At 50.8% G+C, this 21,597-nt stretch overlaps 1 protein-coding gene across 1 annotated transcript in view; it reads left to right on the top strand.

The window, feature by feature from the left end:
• LOC111146246 (F-box protein 10) overlaps window positions 1-19,320 on the top strand; it is a 26,100-nt gene extending 6,780 nt beyond the window's left edge. Inside the window, exons 3-10 of the mRNA XM_022501707.1 lie at window positions 1,942-2,091; window positions 4,356-4,492; window positions 8,584-8,654; window positions 10,405-10,557; window positions 11,724-11,993; window positions 13,700-14,013; window positions 15,111-15,292; window positions 17,474-19,320. Of these exons, the coding sequence (XP_022357415.1) occupies window positions 1,942-2,091; window positions 4,356-4,492; window positions 8,584-8,654; window positions 10,405-10,557; window positions 11,724-11,993; window positions 13,700-14,013; window positions 15,111-15,292; window positions 17,474-17,648 (1,452 nt within the window). The 3' untranslated portion in view covers window positions 17,649-19,320. The remainder of the gene's footprint in view (window positions 1-1,941; window positions 2,092-4,355; window positions 4,493-8,583; window positions 8,655-10,404; window positions 10,558-11,723; window positions 11,994-13,699; window positions 14,014-15,110; window positions 15,293-17,473) is intronic.
• The last annotated feature ends 2,277 nt before the right edge of the window (window positions 19,321-21,597 follow it).

Genomic DNA, 21,597 nt, shown 5'->3' with positions numbered 1-21,597 from the left:
GGGTGATGGGCCTGCTGAGCCGCTCCCATGCCTGGGAGCAAAGCCTTGATCTGGTGGCCAGAGGGCAGCCACCCATCCCTGCCCTCTAGAATATCCCCAGGAGAGTAAGACTGGCAGAAAGAGCCCAGTTGCTTCGGGCACCAAAGAGAAACCGAATGTTTTTCTTGCTGTTTTGTGTGTCATGTATAGAGACTGAGGTTAGTAGCATTTATGTGTGGAGATGAACATACCTCTTCTTTTGCCAGGCCTTCAGAGGACCAGGTTTGGGGTCAGTCTAGTGAGGATTGCGCTGGTTTAGGTTTTGCTTTCATTATCCTCCGCCTACCATAGGCTTCATGTTCTTCATCTTCTGCCAGTTTGCCAGGAGGCTTTGCTCTGCTCCTCAGAGAGGGCCGCCTCCATGGCCTTGCCCCCGGCAGCAGACTGCTTTCAGCTGTGGCTCTGCGCCGGTGGTAGGCTCGCTGTCCTGTACCGCTGTGCTCTGTCTAGTGAGTCTTGGAAGTAGCTTCCTCACCAGCGTGAAGGGGCCTCTAATGATAAGGGCCGAGGTGGGGTTTTTTTCTTTCCCTTCTTTGAGAGTGGCAGGGTTTGCTGCCCTTCCCCCAGCCACTTCAGCCTTGTTTGGCAGGAAGGTTGGGGAGAAAACTCCAAGGGGGACTTAGTGCTCTTTCCACAGTGGCTGTGCTTTCACCATGCCTGTACCATGAGGGAGGCTGTCCCCAGTCTTTCCCCGCGAGCACCTAGCAAGACCCCTAGAGAAGTCAACAGACACACCTACTCGCAGAGTTTCCACACCCTCATTCTAGTTCACACTTGGCCTTTAACAGTTCACTAAGACGCGTGGCTGGATTCTTACTGGTTCCTGGGGCACCTGCATCTGTGCATGCGAGCACGGGCTCACAGCTCGTCTCCCGGGAGGGGCCTGTGGTCCTTGGATTTCAGGCTTGTTGGTTGTCCTGCCACCTCAGTTCTCTGATGGGTTCCAGAAAGTATGTGCTGTTGTACATTATCTGATTCTATTCTTGGAAGTGTGGGAGCAGTGAATGCTCTTACCATCTTTCTCTATCCTAAACAGAAGGCTTCTCTTGAATCACACTTTCGTTCTACTTTCTCTCTCCCAGTCTTTTATTCTAGTGTAATCTAGCGTTTGTTAGTAGCACACAGTTTATCCTAATGTAATATACTTTTACTATGAATACACAGTTGCTTAAAATAATACAAATGTATTCTGAATTTTTAATATGCTTATTAAATAGGGCAAGAAAATGTAAGTGGCAATATATGCCCTTAAATGAGCAGTGCACTGGGTTGTGGTACTTTGTTTAAGGGAGGCCTCCCTGTACCAGTACTCCTAATTGTCCCGTAGTTTGGAGTATCGGTGGTTTTTCCACCTCTGGATCATACACCCAAGAAAGATTCAGAATGGACAAGAGTAGGACTCTGTCTTACAAAGTGGAAGAGAAGGTAGGAGGTTATTCTCGGGTGCTTTCTCAGGCACGTGAGTTTCAGCAAAGGCACATGTGGGAACTTGATTCCATTCATTGTAGCTGTGCCCTTGGAACCTGGGGAGATCTTCATGTAATCCCAGTCCACATAGAGTTTGAAGACCACCAAATCCCATCTTCTCTCAGGGCCCCTTCCATCCCATCATTCAGTTATTCTGCTTGCAAGTTGTGAATACGGGGCACAGGCCAACCTTCAGTCCAGGTTTTCCTAAAAAACAAACACACACACAGCTCTGTGGTTGGTAAGGAGCCTGCCGGGCAAAGCCAAGCAGGGCACAGAGCTCACTCTGCTCCTGGGAGCACACAAGGTGGGAAGAGGCAGTCCTTGCCTGCGGGCGGAACAGCAGATGGTAAGAAAAGGACTCAAGTGTTCCCCAAGTGGTTTTTAAAAAAAACCTGTGACAAGAAAACAAATGGCTTTCTCGTTTCTGCTTAGATCGTCATGCTCAGGAACGACATTCACCGCTGCCGTGCGTCAGGCATCTTTCTTCGCTTGGAGGCCGGAGGCTTGATCGCTGGGAACAACATTTACCACAATGCGGAGGCAGGCGTAGACATCCGGAAAAAGTCCAACCCACTCATACTGGTACTCCTCTCTGTCTTCTTGCTCTTTTCGGAGTGGCGCTTGGTTTTCAAACCTTCTCTAAGATTATTTAAATAAATGTTGCAATCTTGAGCTTATTTATTTTTAAAGACTTTATTTGAGAGAGCGCAAAAGGTGCGAGGGTCAGAGGGGGATGCAGACTCCCTGCTGAGCAGGGAGCGCAGGGAGCCTGGTGCTGGGACTCTGGAACCATGACCTGAGCCGAAGGCAGATGCTCAACTGACTAAGCCACCCAGGTGCCCTGCTATCTTGAATTTATATTGCTTCTTCTTTGCAAGTGGTTCCTACCTTTTTCTCTGTGTGTCCTTGTGACTCTGTGCCTCCCTTTTTCTGTATTAGGAATGGCTTTGAATATGTCACCTCCCTGCAGTCTCCTTGTCAGTAAGAAACAGGACTGGGTAGACAGGGAAATTTCACAGAGCACGTTCTCAGCCCTGATAGGCTCTGGTTGGCTTTGAGTTTGATGAAAATAAAGATACATCTGCCTCACCAGACACCTGGATCAAAAGTCAAGCACCAAGTTAGGTCATTCTTCATTATAAGAAGGACATTTAAGATACTTAGTTCTGAAGATTCTTTGTTTCATGGGTACTGTGAGGTCATGTGAGTTTGATTTTACACCATCGAGAAAGCCACTTAAGATGGTAGAATATGGGGCCAGTGATATGAGAGAACAGCCCCTTTTTCTACTCTGGGCTTCCCTGAGAGACACATTTCCTAGGAACTAGGAGATGTGTCCAACTTCTCATTGGTTTGAAAAAATAATAGCCACCCTATGCGTAGTGCTTATTGTATGCCATATACTGCTCTAAGCACTTTGTATATATTTACTTATTTATGGCTTAATCTTTTCACGACCCTTGTGGTAGAATTGCTGTTATCCCCACCTTACAGATGAAGATACTGAGGCACAAAGAGACTAAGAATGTTGCCCCAAATCATACAACGAATGACAGAGCTGACAGTCGGTCTGACTCAGGGCTGATGTTCTTGACCCATTGTATCAGACTGCCCTTGCGAAATGCAGATGAAGGAAATTCCTAACTATATTTAAAGACATGCCTAGCCAGTGTCCTCTTTCAGCCCCTCCTCTCACTGCGCTTCTGCCGTGCAGCTGGCGTCTGATGCACAGCCTTGGCTGAGGAAATTATTGCCACTGTTGCCAGAGAGATGAGAGGAGCTTGCCTCCTAGGGACAGAGGGGACAGGCGGGTTTAGCAGGGGGAAGGGGGCGTTCTGTCTCTGTTCTGGCTTCGAGAAAGGGTGTGGGGGGTGGAAATGCCACTGCTTACACTTCCCGCTCCGAGCTTTCCAACCCTGTGAGGGAGTTCTGTTAGACAGTGGTTGCCTGGGTTGAGTCTGCCAAATCCTTCAGGAGAAAATCTGGAAAGTGAGTAAGAATAGGAGAGCTTACGGTGTGGAACATTTTCAAGCAAGCTAGAACGATGTTTTTGTGAAATCGTTTTGGAAGAGAAACCACTAACTTCCTGGTTTAAGTACAGGAATGTATTTAGGCTGTAAATTAGCAGAGTGAAAGCATTTTGTTATCATTTCTTATGATCTAAAATTTTGTCCCTGTGCAGAAGCAGGTAGCTGGGAAGCTAAGTCTCATATCTGGCTCTGCTGCACACTGTGTGACCCCGGGCCTGCTTCTCCGTTCATACAAAGAGATATTTGAAATAAATCTAAGGGTCTTTGTAGCGCATACACCTTCTGTGATCTCATGCCTCGTGGAACCGTCAGCTCTGCAGAGCCGCGCCGTTCCACAGGCTCCCTGAATGGGACATGAGGCATAGGAGCCAAACGGCTCTCCCCCTTCCTTGAAGGTGGCCCACTTGGGATGACACGTGGCCAACATTGTCGTGTAGTGGGGTGCTGCCCTTCCCTGAGAGGTGGGCTCCCTGGCCCCTGGGTGGTCCAGGCTGGCCAGATGATGGGAGGACGGGATGCTGGCAGAGGGTGCTCTGGAGGCTCAGCAGCGTTCAGTGGCATGCTTTGCGGATGCAGAGCAAAGGGCTGGGTGGTGAAGGCGCCTGTGTCCAGATTGTCCCTTACAGCTGTGTGTGTGTACGGGGGCCAGCAGCATGGTCCGTTGACTTAGTCCCATGCCAACGAGGGGTCTTCAGTGGCACTGTCCTCTCTGTAGTGTGTGTTCACCCTGGCCCGGCTGAGGGGCGGTGGTTGAGCACTCAGCTTCTTGCCGACTTGTCTGATCTATCTTCTCTGCTGTCTCGTGTTCCCTTGCAGTGTAACCAGATCCACCACGGCCTTCGTTCTGGCATTGTCGTCCTCGGCAATGGGAAAGGTATTATCCGGAACAATCAAATCTTTTCAAATAAGGAGGCTGGCATTTATATCCTGTACCATGGAAATCCAGTCGTGAGGTATGTGTGCTGTACCTGGGCCATCCTCACCCGTGGTCCCTCTTTTCTCTCTGATCTCTCTCTTTCCTGCTCCCTGGCTTTCCTCCATTTGAAAACATTTCTGTTTATGAGCACGGCTATCTAGGAGAACAAGCAAAGACCAGACCCCACCCTCATCCCACTGTAGTAACGCAAGTGCTTTCGTTTGCGTTCCCTTCCAGTTCATGGTGTAGCCATTCCATTCAGCAGACATTACTGAGCACCTCTGATAATGGTAACGAAGGTGCCCCCCCCCCCCGGAGCTTACTCTAGCATGGGGGACACGTGGGACCAGAAATAACTCTAAGATAGAGATGGCATAAAGGTTTGAGCTTTCAGACCGACAAGTCTGTTGGGTTGAAAGTGGCCACCTAGGATGTTCTGTTAAGATCTGGCCTCAGCACGGAAGCATGCTGTGACCGACCAGCGGGACGAGCTATAGGTGCGAGGGGCAGGGGCACCGCCGGCACCAGGGAGCTGCCATCCCAGCTCTCGTATGCGGCAGACTGTGACAGATGTTATCGAGGGAATCCTTCTACCTGGGGATGTGGGATGGCCTCATTTCCAGGAGTGCATGAGAGTTGGACTCAGAAATCTGGGTAGCACGTGGACCGTCACGGAAATGGGGTGTGGACATTCCTATTAAAGGAAACCACACAAGCAAAGGCAGCAGAGACCAGATTCAGGGCTTAGCTAACCGTCCACTGTGGCTTGAGAACACGTCTGACTCGTGTTAGGTCTTGCTTTAGGAAAATAACTGGCTCAGGTGTGCAGCAAATATATTCTGAAGTGGTATTTTTTCCCCTTGATTATTCCATACGCATTCTTCCATATTGTTGGGCTTCATCAGTTTTGGAAAGTTTCAGAACATTCCATTGTTTTGACATTCCATTATTTTTTGGACCAGTCCTAGACCTGTTAGGCAGCTGTTTTCACCACTGTTATAGCAGCTTCAGAAAACAGTTAGTGGTCCCAGAGCCCTTTTTCCATCTTTGTGTGTGTATGTGTATGTGTTTGTCCATGTGTTATTCCTTTAACACACATTTAAGTGTTTACTCTCTATGGAAGGTGACAGTGACGTAGTGTGTAAGAACAGCCTCTGCTCCATAGAATTTAGTCTCATGCTGAAGACAAATGTATGAATAACCAGGAGGGGAGACTCACCAAAATGGGTGCTTCCCTAGGCCTTCGTGTAAGTACCAGAGGAACCTGGCACAATTCCAGCTAGGCGAGTCAGGGAAGGGCATGAGGGGAGTGGACACTGAGCTGTGGGTAAGTCGGATTTTGTGGCCAGGGAGATGGTATTCTGGGCCCAGCGGCAGTGAAATTCAGCGTGTGTCCTGGAAAAATGGGAACAAATGTGTGTCTTCCACAAGATGCCAGAGGGGTGAGTAGATCAGCCTACAAAGCAGGCTCTTCCTGGAACACAGAACCTCAGATATCGAGTAGGATATGCAGCATAATGGCTCTCTAGATCCATCCATTTCCTGATCCGTGGAGCCTATGAACATGTGATCTTACGTGGTAAAGGGTTGTAGATGTGTTCATTGAGGACCTTGAAATTGGGAGAGTATCGTGGATTATCCAGGTGGGCCCATTGTAAACCTCAGGATCCTTAGAGGGAAGCAGGAGAATGAGCTGCGAGGAGGAAATGGGACAACGGAAGCTGAAGTCAGAGGGTTGAGGCTAGAGGCCAAGAAAGCTGGGAAAGACAAGAAATGGATTCCCCTAGACCTTCCAGAAGGAACACACGTCTGCTGACACCTTGATTTAGCCCTGTAGGACCCATTTTGGACTTCTGACCTCCTCAACAAGAAGGTAATAAATCGGTGTTATTTTAAGGTACTGCGTTTGTGGTAATTTGTTATAGCAGCCCTACACCAATCTGGGAGGTTTGGACTTGACCTTGTGGGTGCTGGTAACAGTTGAAGAATTTTGAGTAAGGACTGGTTACAGCCAGACTGGTGTCCTGGTTTTTCAGACAGAATCTGTGTGAGGGGCGCCTGGCTGGCAGGGTGGTGGGAGAGTGTGATCTCAGCCTTGCAGCTGTGAGCTCCAGCCCCACCCTGGGTATAGAGAACACTTAAAAGTAAAAATGAGATCTTTTTAAAAATAACAGCAACAACGACAGAATCTTTTTGAGAGAATACGTTTGTTTTTTTGTGATAGAGGGTGGGGGCCTGGGGGAGGGTACAGAATCAAGTTTGAGATCCCTGAAGTGGCCTGGATAAGGCAAACTACAGGAGTTTCTTTGCCTGCGAGAGTTGTGTTACCTCTTGTGTTTCTCTTTTTGCTTTGGCTGCAAGGAAGCTCAGGGCTCAGAAGGGCTCATCCTCAGTAAATATCCCATCCTTGGTTCTTAGAACAATCATCTGTCCCCTTTTCCTAAATGTTTTCTGATACCTCTTTTATCTTTATTTTGTCCTCCCTGTGTACACACACATACCTGTTTCTCCAAGTGGCCATGGGGTCTTTCTGAAGGTAAGTGAGAGTTATAGTGAGAACCCACCGCCCATGCATTTGCATCTAAGGCACAGCTTGCAGAAATATGGATGAGGCGTGCCCTAGCCTAGGGACAGTCTCTGACCATGAATTCCAGAAGCCCACAGTAACCATCTGCTGATTGAATTGTAACCAGATCAAAGCACACTCCAGATTTAAGGGCAAAAATGGCAATGTTTTTAACAGAGGATTTCACTTGTTCAACTCAAATGCATGGTGTGGGCACAGTTGATATTTGGCTTACCCAACATGAACATAATTTGCTGGGTTTTTTTTCTCAAGGACATAAACCATTTGGACTCTGCCCTCAGAAATGGAAAGCTTAGCTAAATCCTACTCAGTGAAGTTCTGTGGGGTGCCAGGCCCTGTATCAGGCTCTAAAGAGCCAGGTGATTTCTTGGACCTAAATCCTTCAGCCACATGACGGGAGTTGGGAGGGTTGCCCCCCAAGACAGGAGGCAGGTACCCTTCCAGGAAGAAAGGTCACAGCATTCCTGTCAGTAAAAATAACAAAGAGCAAATGTGTGTTCTCCAGGGATAACCCAACTGTGCTGATGTCTGGGTGTGACTGGACTTGTTTTAATAGGAAACTCAAGTTGCAGAGACTGGGAAGCAGTGCATGTCATTCAGATGCTCGGGTTTTTCATTCACAAGGCCTTTCCGTGGCCGTGAGGGCTGTTGTGTTTCTCTGAGCAGGAGCGTGTTTTCCTTTATCTTCCTCATGTGGCTAACCCAGCCCATGAGGTTTCATGTTGGTTACACATTGTCTGTTATTCTTTTTTTTTTTTTTTTACACATTGTCCAGTATTCTTAAAACCCCATTTTTAAAAAAATTCTGCTTTTCTTCTTTTGAGGCATGTCATCATCATTTTATGTTGTCATCTGGTGCATAGAGGTGGTGGTTAAGGTAACGGAAAAGGTCGTGAGTAGCTGTTGGATACAAACAGAAGATGGTAGGGTCACTATACGCAGAGAACAGATTCAGGCTTTGGACACAAATCATGCCCAGAGAAGCTTAATACAGTCTCCTAGGAATTCTTGACACTCCCATGACTTGTCGCCTGTGCACCACAATGACCTGTGTTTCAGTTGGTGTTTGTATGTGAGCTATAGTCAGGAGAGGCCACAGAAATGTGAATATCATTGTGCTTGTATGGCCTAGTTGTAGGTTTAGTTCCGGATCAGGTTGCCTCTAGGATAACTGACAATTTTTTAAATGCCTGGGTTTTAGGACTTGAAAAAATGCTTTATGCCCCTGTGGACTTGAGTCATCTGGAGAAAGCTACAAAAGAAAGAAGTCACCTTAGGGTTGCCTGGGTGGCTCAGTCAGTTAAGCCTCTGCCTTCAGCTCAGATCATGATCCCAGTGGGATCAAGTCCCGCATTACGCTCTCTGCTCAGCGGGGAGCCTGCTTCTCCCTCTCCCTCTGCCTGCCACTCTGCCTACTTGTGCTCTCTCTCTAACAAATAAATAAAACCTTTAATAAAGAGAGAGACGTCACCTTGGGCAGGCATTGGTTTTGACACATGACATCGGTCTGGCCTTACTCTCTTCTTCTTCTTCCATTTTAGCGGGAACCACATTTTCAAGGGCCGTGCAGCTGGCATAGCAGTGAATGAGAACGGCAAAGGCCTCATCACAGGTAGGAGTGGGAACTTCTAGAGCTGTGGCCAGCTGAGCAACCAGCAGCCAAGCCAACATCCCTGACCTTGCCCCCAGCCAGTCCTTCTCCTTGACAGACTGGCCGCCGCCTCTGACTAGTGAACGAGCACTCTGGGACGCTGGCCCCATGCACTGGCCCCGCTTGTCCCAGGGAGGGGGTGTCTGTCTGCTCTTTGCCAGGCCCACTGCTTATAGGATCTCCCTGGATGGCTCACATAACACTGTCAGAAACACTTAGGACACACAAACTGAACCCCTCTTCTTGTCTTTTCTATGGACTTGTGCCTGCTCTGGAACCCCAGCCCCTTTTCCCCGCTGCCGGGCTAACTCCTCCCATCCTTCAGGTCTCAGCCTAAATGTCCCTTCCTCAGGGAAGCCTGCCCTGCCCTCCCGTTGCGCACACACTCACTGTACCCAGCAGGCATGCTCTGTAGGACATCTTACTTTCTTTGTGGTCTGTGTAAGGTCAGTCTCCTTTCCTGTAAGGCAGCAAATTCTCTATGACCAGGATCAGGTCTGTGTCGTGCATGACCGTAGGCTCCGCACAGAGCATAGGCATACCCGGGGCATGAGAGACTGGTCCAGTGAGTCCCTCTGACTGCACGCACTGTCCTTCCTTCATCAGACATGCACTGAGCACACACTGCATGCAGGGGCTGGGGCTACCGCAGTGAACAAAGCAAGCTGTGACACTGCTGCCTTTGGGGTCCTGCTGTCAGCACCTGACGTTTTAGGAGGGAAACAAACCCACACACATACACACACAAAAGAAACATCTGGGTGGTAAGTGCTTTAGGATTAAATCTCTATATAATTAACTTTATTATATATTTACATAAATCTCTTTTATACGTATTTTATTATTTATGAATATGTAATAGGTAAACTATATATAATTTATTGAAATTAATTAAAATAAGGTGATAGAGGGACTATGTGGGTATTTAAGATTGTGTGGTCAGGGCAGGCCTGACCTGAGAAGGTGACATGTAAGCCAGACCTGAGTGATGGGACAAAGCCTGGGGAGAGAATCAGAATTCCATGCAGGGCTGCCTGTGGAACACCGTCAGCACACCTGGGGAGCAGGGAGATCGCTCGTGTGACTGGGTATGGTGAAGGGGGCAAGGGGTGGGATGGGGTCACAGAGGCAGGAAGGGACCAGTCACACGGTCTCCTGGGCCGTTGCACTCCAGTCCCAAGAGCCTGAGAGTCTGCCCAGCCATCGTGCCAGGGGCGTCAAGGTCCCAGCACAAGCCCCCCGACTTGTGACTCCCAGAGAAGTGGTGGATGAGGAGAGGAGAGGAAAGCTGTGGTCAGTCCAGAGCTGAGGCTGAGAAGGACCAGCTCGTGCCTCCCCAGGCTGGTGGGGGAAATGGCTGGAGTCTGCCTCAGCCCTCCCAGAAACAGCCCCCAGGACAGGCAACCCTGCCTGGCCTTGGTCCAGGGACTCTATAGCCAGTTTATTTTTAGTCATTGGTCCTGAAGGCCACTGGATACAGTGGAACCTAGAGATATAAGAGAGCACAAGACAGTTAGAGACCTTGCCCTTGAGGAAAGCCCATAGCGCTCAGGTCCCTGAAAAGTCAAACACCAGGCAAGATTTGGAGTGGTGACTGCTGACAGTATGGCCTGGGTGTCCTGGTTCAGAAGGTCCTTCTCTCAGCTGTCCCAGTCTTCCTGGCCAGTGTGGATGGCCCTTGGTCTTGATCCTCTCTTCTGCCTCTCCATAGAAAACGTCATCCGTGAGAACCAGTGGGGAGGCGTAGACATTCGCCGTGGAGGAGTCCCGGTCCTCAGGAGCAACCTCATCTGCTTTGGCTACTCAGATGGTGTGGTCGTGGGGGATGAAGGCAAAGGACTGATAGAAGGAAACACCATCTACGGTGAGGCACGTTCCCAGGGGGTGGGGTCCGGGGTCCGGCCCAGACAGGGAGGCAGGAAGCCCAGGTTCCATCTCTAGCTGGTGGGTCCTGAGAAAGTCACTGCCTGTCCCTGGGCCTCAAAGACGCCCTGAAGGACAGTGTCAGTCTCAGGCCACAGGCACACAGCCCCTCTCAGAATGCAGAAGCCTCTCCTAAGCCCCCTTGTGACGCATGGGGTCAGCCAAGCAGGGAGCTTCATCGTGATTTAAAATAGCAAAAGGTGGGGGTTGTGTGAGGACAGGGCCACGTAGGCTCTGACATGTGGGCATCTACCTCTTACCCTTTGTTCTGCTCCCAAGAACTAGAAATCTAGTGGGAGAACTAGGATAGCCCTGGAAAGGAAACTGTTCTCACTCATGTTGTGCCTTTGAGCAAACCTTACTCTCTGGACTGCATCTCTAATAGTCACGAGAGCTAACGTGGGTTCTCAGCTAGGGGCTTTAGCTGCACATTCCGTCATCATGACTGCCTGCTGAGGTAGATACAGTTATTAACCCCATTTTAAAGATGAGGAAACTGAGACACAGAGAGGTTCAGTAACCTGCTCAAGGTTACACAGCTAGGAAGGGATATGGCTGGGACTCAGACGGAGGCCACCTCCGTCTCTCTGCAGGACAGGGTTGTGCTGGATGAACTCTGAGGACCCTTTGGTGCTGTCCCTCTGGGTTTGTGTCTTCTGACCTGGAAGTGTGGCCTACACAGTTCTCAGAGCACTTTTTTTTTTTTTTTTAAATTTGTTTTTTTTTGCCAGAGATCACAAGTGGGCAGGGGGGAGGCAAAGGGGGGGGGGGGGGGGGCAGGATCCCTGCTGAGCAGAGGGCCCAATATGGGGCTCGATCCCAGGACCCTGGGATTATGACCTGAGCCAAAGGCAGAGGCTTTAACCCACTGAGCCACTCAGGTGCCCCAAGCACTTTTAAACCCTATGGAATGATCCTGGTTGTGAAACTGACCTGATTGTTATCCCTCTTGTATGAAGGAAAGGCCTCCAGCCAAAAAGAAGCTTGTCTGAGGCCTTAGCACATCAGGGCCTCCTCTCCCAGGCCAGTACTTCCCCCCTCGGGGAGATACTGGGTGCTGTCTCTCTGCGGCTCAGTGTCCATGACCAGCTCCTTTCCCTGTCCCAGCTAATAAGGGCTGTGGCGTGTGGATGATGTCATCCAGCCTGCCCCACGTCACCAGCAACCACGTCAGCTACAATGGCCTATACGGAGTGGCAGTGTTTAGCCAGAAGGACGGTTCTGGGGAGTTCCCTGGAGGGCACGGGGTGCAGGAGAACTTCAGCGAGGACGGAGATGCTGTCCTTTGGGAGACAGAGCTGGAGAAGGATGACGACCCGCTGCGCCGGCCGGTCACCACAGCTCTTGTTGAGTCTAACAGTATTAATCACAATGGAGGTGAGTGCCTGCCTGCTCCAGAGCCTTCCGCGCTCCCACCGCCTGCCTTAGGAGGCGCTCTTCTCGTGTTGTGGCCTACTTTCAGCCACTCCCCCAGCCCTCGGGACATCATCTTCCCTGAATTTAAATCCATTCTGTCCTGCCCCCAGCCCCATTTCTTCCCTGAAATTCCCTTTCCCCTTATCCACACATCCCAAAGAACTTGAAGTTCACAGCCCACTCTGAATGTGCCCTCTCTCCTGACCCTCATCTCTCACCCTTACTCTCATCCCGCTGGCACTTACAGGGCCTGGGATGGGATCTGTTTCTGTGGCTGTTTCATCAACTCTGACAGGCTATGAATGTGAGACAAGGAGCCAAACCCTACTCCTGTCAGCACCCCTGCCCCACCAAATCCCACACCCGGCATCATGTTTCTAATCCATTCTGAGGTACATTATCCACATGTTAACATCTAAGCACACGCGTTTGTCGTTGATGGCATATCATGGTTTAGTTGTTGATTTTTCTTTCTTATATCGAGAATAAGTGTGTTTTAAATCCACTGGTTATCTTAAACTGGATAAAAACTGATAAGTACTCAGTGTTTATTGAATTGAGGGGGGAGAAGAAGCATATGAAGTAGATCTAAGTCCAGGTTCCCAAACCTGGCTGACCGTCAGGACCGCGGTGGCAGCTGACGGAGGCAGTCTTGTTAAAAGGAGGCTCCTGGGCACAGCCGAGCTCTCGCCCTGGGACTAGCAGAGGGCAAGGAGAGTGGGAGCCAACTGAAAATGAGTTCTGTCCCCTCCCAGGTCAGGGCTTTCTCCATATGGCCCTGCTGTCTGTAGGACAGGCAAAGCCACATAAATTCACAGATCCTTGATTTATGTTCGCTGTTCCCACCAGGCCAGGAGAAGCAGCAGGCACGTGGCACCGAGAGGCTGGAACTTGCAGACTCCCGGCCCACTGTGGCCCCTGTTGGCCTCCGCCCAGCCTCCTCCCTGCACTGCTGGTGTCTCTTGCTCTTGTGGTGGGCAGATGTCACCACGGGGAGTCCTATCCTCATCATCCCCAGGTCCCCCTGCCCTGCTATCTCTTCCTGACCAAGTCATGTGGTTCTACGCCTGCTGAGTTTTATGCTTTTTTTCTAAAAGTATGTAGTGTCTCTAAGTATATACAACCCCAAACACTATTTTCTTTCCAAAATTTCTAACATATTTTAGATATTTAGCTTATAAATTTTTCTATTCAAAAGTTACGGAATTTCCCTTGTGAAGGAAATATCCCAAAACAATAGAGAGGCTTAGAAAAACTGAGCAACTTTCCAGCTGGTAGCTCTGTGTGGAGGTGGAATGGGCAGGTGTAACAGGTAGTGAGCACCCCATCACAGGAGGTATGCACAGCAGTAAGATGGTGACACGGGACACATGTGAGTAGGAGAAGGAGAAGCCTGGATCTTGTGAGCCCCTGAGCTCAGGGAGTCTTGTGTCACCTTTCCCTGTTTACTGAGCACTTAGTTCAGAAGGAACAGAGCTTCCTTGATGTTCCTGGGTTTCCTCCTACTCAGTTTGTCCTACATCTTGAAAGATGGAACTCCCAAGGGCTGGTTCTGAGTGTGGGTGCCTCTTCTTCCTTACCTCTCTCCCAGGGTGCACAATTGCATGGAGGTTTTTCCTGACTGGTGTTGTCAGGGCTGACCCTACTCCCAACCCCTCTACCCGTAGCCTCAGGCCTCTACGTCCAGAGCAGTGAGGCGCTGCACGTCCTCACCAACGTGATCCATGCTAATGGGGACAGAGGTATCACGGTGGCCCAGAGCAGCCAGCTCACCCGCGTAGCCAACAACAGCATCTCCTGCAACCGCCAGAGTGGAGTCAAGGTCGAGGCCCAGTGCAAGGTGGAGCTCCGGGGCAATGGTATCTATGACAACAGAGGCCATGGCATCATCACCAAGGGTGACAGCAGCGTCGTCATCGAAAATGACATCATTGGCAACCGGGGCAGCGGGCTGCAGCTCTTGCCCAGGTCCGACACGAAGGTGTGTATGTGTACGTGTGTCTGACTCATGGTGGCAGCACAGGGCTCAACCCTAGGACAGTCCTCACACTCTGTCCACTGAGAAGCCCGAAGCACTCGGTACCACCAGGGACATCCTTCCTCCTGCCCAGACACAAGTGGGGCTTCCTACGGGAAGGGACAGGTGGACTGAGCCCTAAAGGAGGGACAGGAGCTACCAGCAGAGAGCCAGGGTGGGGGTGCCACTGGGGGCATCTTGTGGTCTCCAGGTCAAGCTTAGAGCTCTTTCATCCCTCCCACTAACAGCACTGCCTCCCACAAGACTGAGTATGCAGTAGGTGCTTAATGAGGAGAGCCTATGTGCACACTATTCCCTGTATACCCTGCATACTCTTCTTCCCTTCTCTCCTCAGTCCTGCACCTGGGCTATCACTTCCTTCAGGAAGCTTCCTCTAATTCCCCCAGGCTGCCTGAGGCACCCCTTTTCTGGACATCAGGGGTGCTTATGCCCACCCCCATCTCACAGAGCACTTCCCAAAGTGCTTTGCACCTGCTCTTCTGCCTATCTGTCTCCCCCAGAATTGTCTGCAAAGCACTGCGCTGGGTGCTAGGGTTTCAGTGTTGGGCCGGACCAACTCAGTCCCTGCATTTGTGAAATTACCATCCCAAAGATTTTTTTTTTTTTTTTTTTTTTTGGCTCTGCAGCTTCTTGAGTAGTGACTTAGGCAAGGAGGAAAGAATTCCTTGGCTTTACATCTGAAAAACGGTGGAAGCAGAGGAAGGGGGTTGCGGGAGACACGCTGTGGCCTCAGGTTGCCAGTGGTCCTTGCCTCTGGCACAACCTCCCCTCTGTGTCAAGCCTTTGCATGTTGTTCCCTCTTCCTGGAACAGCTGTCCCCTGCTCTGCATCTGGTAAGCTCCGACAGCTTACCTGTTATCCCCTTCAGGAAGCCTTCCCTGATTCTACCTGATCTCGATTGCCATTTCCTGAGCTCCAGTGGCGCGGTGCTGCCCGAGCATGCTCTTACCACTCCACTTTAGAACTGCTGTTTCCCTTCCTGGCCCCCTCACCAGTCAGGGAGTCCCCACGGTATGACAAGCTCTGATGGTCTCTCCCAGGTAATCAAGAACCGGATCCATTCGTTCCGGGCCTATGGCATTGCAGTGCGGGGCCGCGCCAAGGCCCTGGTGCAGGAGAACATCATCTTCCAGGGCAAGACCAGCAAGACCATCTTTCAGCAGATCTCCAACAACAGGGAATGTGTCCTGCAGAACAACAAGTTCTTGGTGTTCAAGAAAAAGTAAGTGTCTGCCGTCTGCCGACACCCATCTTCCAGAACCACAGTGAGGTCACGGGAGGAGCCAGGCCCCGTGACTGTGGCAGCCCCTGCTCCCCACAGTCCAGCCAGCTCTCGGCCCTGGTCGGGTTATTCAGGCCAGTGCTGAGGCCCTGCACCCGCCTGCCTGGGAGGGAAGAGGCTTTAAGAGTCCGGGGTGTGGGGGTGCAGATCTCCGCTCCGCCAGTCACTGGCTGTGGAACCTCGGGCAAGTTACTCGGCACCTGGAGCCTTAATAAAATCCACTTATGGGGCGCCTGGGTGGCTCAGTGGGTTAAAGCTTCTACCTTTGCTCAGGTCGTGATCCCAGGGTCCTGGGATCGAGCCCCGCATTGGGCTCTCTGCTCAGCGGGGAGCCTGCTTCCCTCTCTCTCTCTGCCTGCCTCTCTGCCTATCTGTGATCTCTGTCTGTCAAATAAATAAATAAATAAAATCTTAAAAAAAAAAAAAATCCAGTTAGCGATGTCTGCAGTGTAGCACCGAATTGAGAGAAACTCAGGTCACATGACCCAGCAGCCGGAGGTAGTCCCGAAATGTTAACTGCTGTCACTGCTGCTGTCACTTGTTTTTAATACCTCTGCCTCTGTGTAGCACAGTGGCTTCACACTCTTCTGCCCTAATCTTCCTTGTCCTTCCCTGCCCCCCGTCAGTGACCTCACCATCCCTCCACTCTGTTCTGGCAGCAAGACCTCTGCGACCAGCTTCTCCCTAACATCTCCGTTCAGTCAGTTACTAGGTCCCCTCCTCTTCCCAACTGCCATCACCCCTGTTCCCGTCTCAGCACCCACCACCCCGACCTGTGGCCCCGCTGCCAGGGTGCTGTCGCCCTGGTCTGTGGGTGACTGCGTTCTGCTTGCTCCGCCGCCGTGCTGGCTCAGGAGGCAGCCACTGCTGTGGGCCTCGCTCCCGCACCCTGACGGCCGTGTCCCGCGGCGCCGGCTTCCTGCCTTGGGCCCCGGCCCCGCCCCCGCGGGCTGTCCTGGGCAGCCTGCCAGGTCACTCGGTCTGTCAGCTCTGGTCCTGCCACGTCCATGGTCAGAAACCTCTGACGGAGCCCCTTTTTCTCTGTTCCTTTTTTAATTATACACTTTCTGTAAAAACAGTTTTTGAGGAAACATCACATATGTATGTTTTATATATTCATAACTTATGACGTAGGAAAAAACTAGAAATTCTAATCTTTTTTACCTACGTCCCAGCAGATCATATATTGCAGGCTTCTTGAGGTCTGCTTCCTCCTGCCCCTTTGGGGACCCCGGGATACAGAGCGCGCAGAGCAGTCAGCCGGCCATTATCCCCCAGGCACTGTTAGGCCCTAATTTTCCTTTCCAGGCTCCCTGGCTGCGGCCACACTCCAATGCCAGCAGTTCTTGGAGCACACCTGCAGGCTTCTCGCTCACGCACAGCAGCTAGCTTCCAGCTCTCCACGCCTTTACAGTCCTGCTCATTGCAACATCGTCATAAAAATGCACAGAAGGCATTGTCACTGGCTAAAGCAAATATGATATGGTGTTAAGAGGTCGTTCCTTGTAACTCAGATGACAGGAAGCCCTGAGCAAAGCTTTCCCTGACCCTTCATAATCTCCATAAGAACTTGGGGGACTGGAAACTCACCAGCTTCTGTCCCCTGTAGATTTGCAGGCTCCAGAATGTCATGGAAAAAAAAATCATACAGTGTGTGGTCTTTCTGGTCGGGCTGCTCTCACTTACCCTAGTGTACCTGACACGTGCCTATGGTGTCACATGTCACTCTTTGTTGCCAAGTGGCATGCCATTATGTGGATGTACCACACCACTTATCTGCTCGCCGGCTGAAGTTTGGGGTGACTAGGAATAAAGCTTCTGTGTACACGCATGTCATACATTTGGGCGGGGGCTGGTATGAAAAAGAAGAGAAGTCACTGATGTTCTCTACATCCTGACAGAGATGGGGAAATTCAGGCTTCTAGAGGGAACTGCTCCAAGCTTTTGTGCAGAATTGCAAGTATAGCTGGAACTAGAATCCAGGACTTTTGTCCCTTAGCGTCACACGTGTCCCACCACCTACACCTGGATCCAGTGATCTGAACCAGAGGTGAGATTGTGTGGGGCATTCAGCAAACGCCCCAGACCCTCAGTTCGCGGACTGTCCTTTTGCACCTCCAGGTCTGACACGTGGCGCCTCGTGAACCCACCGGCACGGCCTCACCTTGAGAGCTCTCTCCGAGGCCCCTCTGCAGCCCACAGTGGGCAGAAGGGGACAGCCATGGCGACTAGGATCACAGCCCGCGTGGAAGGTGGTTACCACAGCAACCGCAGCGTCTTCTGCACCATTCTATAAGGACGGGAGCTGCGGAGTGGGGCGGCCGGAGGGCTGTCCAGACTCCCAGAGCAGCAACCCCGTACCCTGCGCTCGGGCTCCGATGGGTGTTTGGCTGAGCTGGGAGGTAAAGGCAACGTTGGGATGGAAGAAGCAGCATCTGAGGGGCTCTGGGCCCCCTCTCGGTCCTCCTACTCACCATACCCCAGAGGAAACAGGCTTCCAGACTTCCTGGGGACTGAGAAAAAGAAACAGATTGGTGGGCTTCCTGTCACTCGAGCTCTCATAGAGGTGATGAAGGGTTGGGGAAAATTGATACTAAAGCTTCGGTCAGGTCTTTCTGTGTGACTGACAGAGAAGTGTGGTTTTACACACCAAACCCTGACTTGAGTCAGGGAAGAGCAGATTGACTCCTGAGGGAGGAGGTGAGCCTAGTGAGGTGGAAAGAGCCCCAGAATTGTCCCCTTTCCCGGGCCTCTCTTGATCCGTGCTGGGCCACACCCTCCCGGCTGTCTGCAGAGGCTGCAGGAGTTGCGTTTGGTTCCCTTCAACTTGAACTGTGAGGGGGAGGGAGCCTCTCTGGAAGAGCTGCCCCAGGGATGACAAGGGACATGCTGCAAAGACAGGCTTCCTTTGAGCAGCCCAGGCACTGCGCTGGGTGGGGCGGGGACAGGGACGGACGCAGGAGACTCCACACTGCCCTCAGGGAGCTCCCACACTCGGGGATGCTGGCTCAGGGCTTGCCGTGCAAGGAAGGGTTCGGGTCCTGCACACACCCCCACCGGCTGCCCCTCTTGGCCCCACACTGAGGGAGATGAAGGTGCCCGGGGCCCCTTGTCTGTATCCGTGTTCTCACATGGATAACTGTCTGCCTTTACTGACCCCACTACGGTTCCCCACTCTGTGCCTTGGCCCACACACTGTCCTCTTCTTGGCATGCTCTTCTCGCCGTCTGCACATGTCACGTCCTGCCTAGTCTGTGAGCTTTATCGGAGACATTGCCTCCACAGAGCTCCCCTCCCTGCAGTGACCATGCTCTTCCCCTGCTGAGGCTCTGTTGCCCTTTCTCTGCCCTCCTCTCAGGTACTGTGCACTTTCTGCCTTGCTTCGGGGTTTTCTAAGTCCATCCCTGTCCCGCCTACCTGCCTGTAAACTCCCAGAGAGTAGGATCAGGATTCCCAGTCCAGGGTTGGGGTAGGGTCAGTAGCCTGAGTGAGGGGAGGAAGGGCCTCCCAAAGGGCTTTACTGAACTGTACTGTGAATGTGTGAGGGTTCCAGAGCCAGGTGGGCCCAGGGCATCTGCTTGAGGACGGGGACTGACTGCAGGACTGGCTCAGCGGGAACAACCCCCCCTCCCACTCGGCCTTTCATGCGGGGCCTTCACCAGCCTGCTGGGGGCGCTGTTGTGCACCTTGCCAGTGGCTTCCCAGGCTGGTTCTGCCAGGCCCTCGGTGCTGCTCTCCTGGGTTGGGTGGGGGGTGGCTGGAGGGAGCCAGAAGCACTGGCTTCCCCCTGAGGACTGTGGGCACACGAGCACCGACCCCCCCACTGTCCCAGCACGGTCCTTTGCACTTCTCTGGTGGCCCCAATGTGAGTCGCTGTACAAAATGCCGCCTTTGCTATTTTGTAATGACTCTTCTGTGAACTTGTGCTTATGAAAATCTCTGCAACCAAAATAAAGTTCTATATTTTAAAAGAAGCCCTCTCAGGGGACTTTTCTTGGTCTGGGTATGTGCTAGAGTTCCTGGGCGGCTGGGTGCAGGCACCTGCTCGGCCTTCCCGAGGCGCTGCTCCTGTGGCTGAAGGAGACAGAGGCCCACAGTCTGCTGTCCCTTCAGCTCGTACCCACGCTTCTGGGTCCCAGGATCTGGACGGCCACGTGTCAGGGATGGCACTGCAGCCCCCCACCCGCCATGGGCTGTGTGGACATGAGCAGAAACAGTACCTGGAGGAGAGGACTTGACAGCGTACAGAACATTCTGAGATCATGAACTCGTTTTTCCCGTATCTGCATGCCACCTAAGGAGAAAGGTAGTACTTAATATTTTTCTTCAAATCCTCTTTTTAAATTAATATTTTTCTTCAATTCCTCTTTTTAAATTAATTGTTTTTTAGAAGAATTTTGGATTTACAGAACAAGTGAGCAGATAGGTAGTACAGAGTCCCCGTATTACCCTCCCTCACCCTGCATTTCCCCGCTTTACCATCTTACAGTCTCGCGTGGTGTCTGTCAAAATCAACTGATATGGACTCGTTATTACCTGAAGTTAAATACTTGTTCCCTAATGTCCTTTTCCCATCCAGGATCCTAGCCAAGAATTTCTTTGCTGAACTAAAAAGAAATGTTTACGTCACTATGAAATGCAAAGTTACTGTTTTCTAATGCACATATAAAACAAACTATTAAAATGAAAATATAATGCCACAAACAAATAAACCTTTGTGGAGGGCGACTGCCTTCAGCTCCAGTCGTGATCCTGGAGTTCCGGGATCGAGTCTAGCATCAGGCTCCCAGCTCCGCGGGGAGTCTGCTCCTCCCTCTGACCTTCTCCTCTCTCATGCTCTCTCACTCTCTCTCAATGAGTAAGTAAAATCTTAACAGAAACCTGGCAAGCCAGAAAGGGCTGGCAAGACATATTCAGGGCACTAAGAAGAACCTGCAGCCAAGAATACTTCATCCAGCAAGGCTGACATCAAAACGGATGGAGACATAAAGAACTTCCAAGACTGGCAAGGTTTAAAAGAGTATGTGACCACCAACCCGGCACTACAAGAAATATTAAGGCGGGGGCTAATAATAATATAAGGAGTTCTATAAAAGAAGAACCCAAGAGTGACCGAGGACAGAGATTTACAGAGAAAATCTATAGAAACAAGGACTTCACAGGCAACATGACACCAGTAAAAGCTTATCTCTCAATAATCACTCTCACCGTGAACAGCCTAAATGCTCCCATGAAACGGCACAGGGTCGCAGACTGGATAAAATGACAGGACCCGTCCATATGCTGTCTACAAGAGACCCTTTTGGAACCTAAAGTTACATCCAAACTGAAAGTAAAGGGATGGAGAAGCATCTTTCATGTCAACAGGCCTCAAAAGAAAGCTGGGGTAGTGATTCTCATATCAGACAAATTAGATTTTAAGCTAAAGACTGTAGTCAGAGATACAGAAGGACACTACATCATTTTTTTTAAGATTTTATTTATTTATTTGACAGAGATCACAAGTAGGCAGAGAGGCAGGCAGAGAGAGAGAGAGAGAGGAGGAAGCAGGCTCCCTGCTGAGCAGAGAGCCCGATGTGGGACTCAATTCCAGGACCCTGGAATCATGACCTGAGCCAAAGGCAGAGGCTTTAACCCACTGAGCCACCCAGGCACCCAGGACACTACATCATTCTTTTTTTTTTTTTAAGGATTTTTATTTATTTATTTGACAGAGAGAGATCACAAGCAGGCAGAGAGGCAGGCAGAGAGAGAGGAGGAAGCAGGCTCCCCGCTGAGCAGAGAGCCCAATGCAGGGCTCAATCCCAGGACCCTGAGCCCACTGAGCCACCCAGGCGCCCCGACACTACATCATTCTTAAAGGGACTATCCACCAAGAAGATCTAACAATTGTAAATAATGGGAGCAGCCAACTACATAAGCCAACTGTTAATCAAAATAGTCATACTGATATGAATACATTAATTGTAGGAGATCTTAACACATCAGTAACAGATCATCCAAGAAGAAAATCAATCTATAAGTAAATAAAGTCTTTAAAAAAAAAAAAAAAACTCCATGGGAACCAGACATTTGGGGAAATATGTTACTGCAGTTTATCCTAACCGACAAAACCTTGTGTATTTTGATGCATTGAAATATCAAATATCGGGGCACCTGGGTGGCTCACTTGGGTTAAAACCTCTGCCTTCGGCTCAGGTCATGATCTCAGGGTCCTGGGATCAAGCCCCACATCGGGCTCTCTG

Source organism: Enhydra lutris, unplaced genomic scaffold, assembly GCF_002288905.1.
Source record: "Enhydra lutris kenyoni isolate GAN:26980312 unplaced genomic scaffold, ASM228890v2 scaffoldscaffold13, whole genome shotgun sequence".
In the NCBI taxonomy this organism is placed as follows: Eukaryota; Metazoa; Chordata; class Mammalia; order Carnivora; family Mustelidae; genus Enhydra; species Enhydra lutris.
The sequence above is the reverse complement of the archived record's forward strand: the minus strand, read 5'-3'. Positions and strand labels throughout refer to the sequence as shown.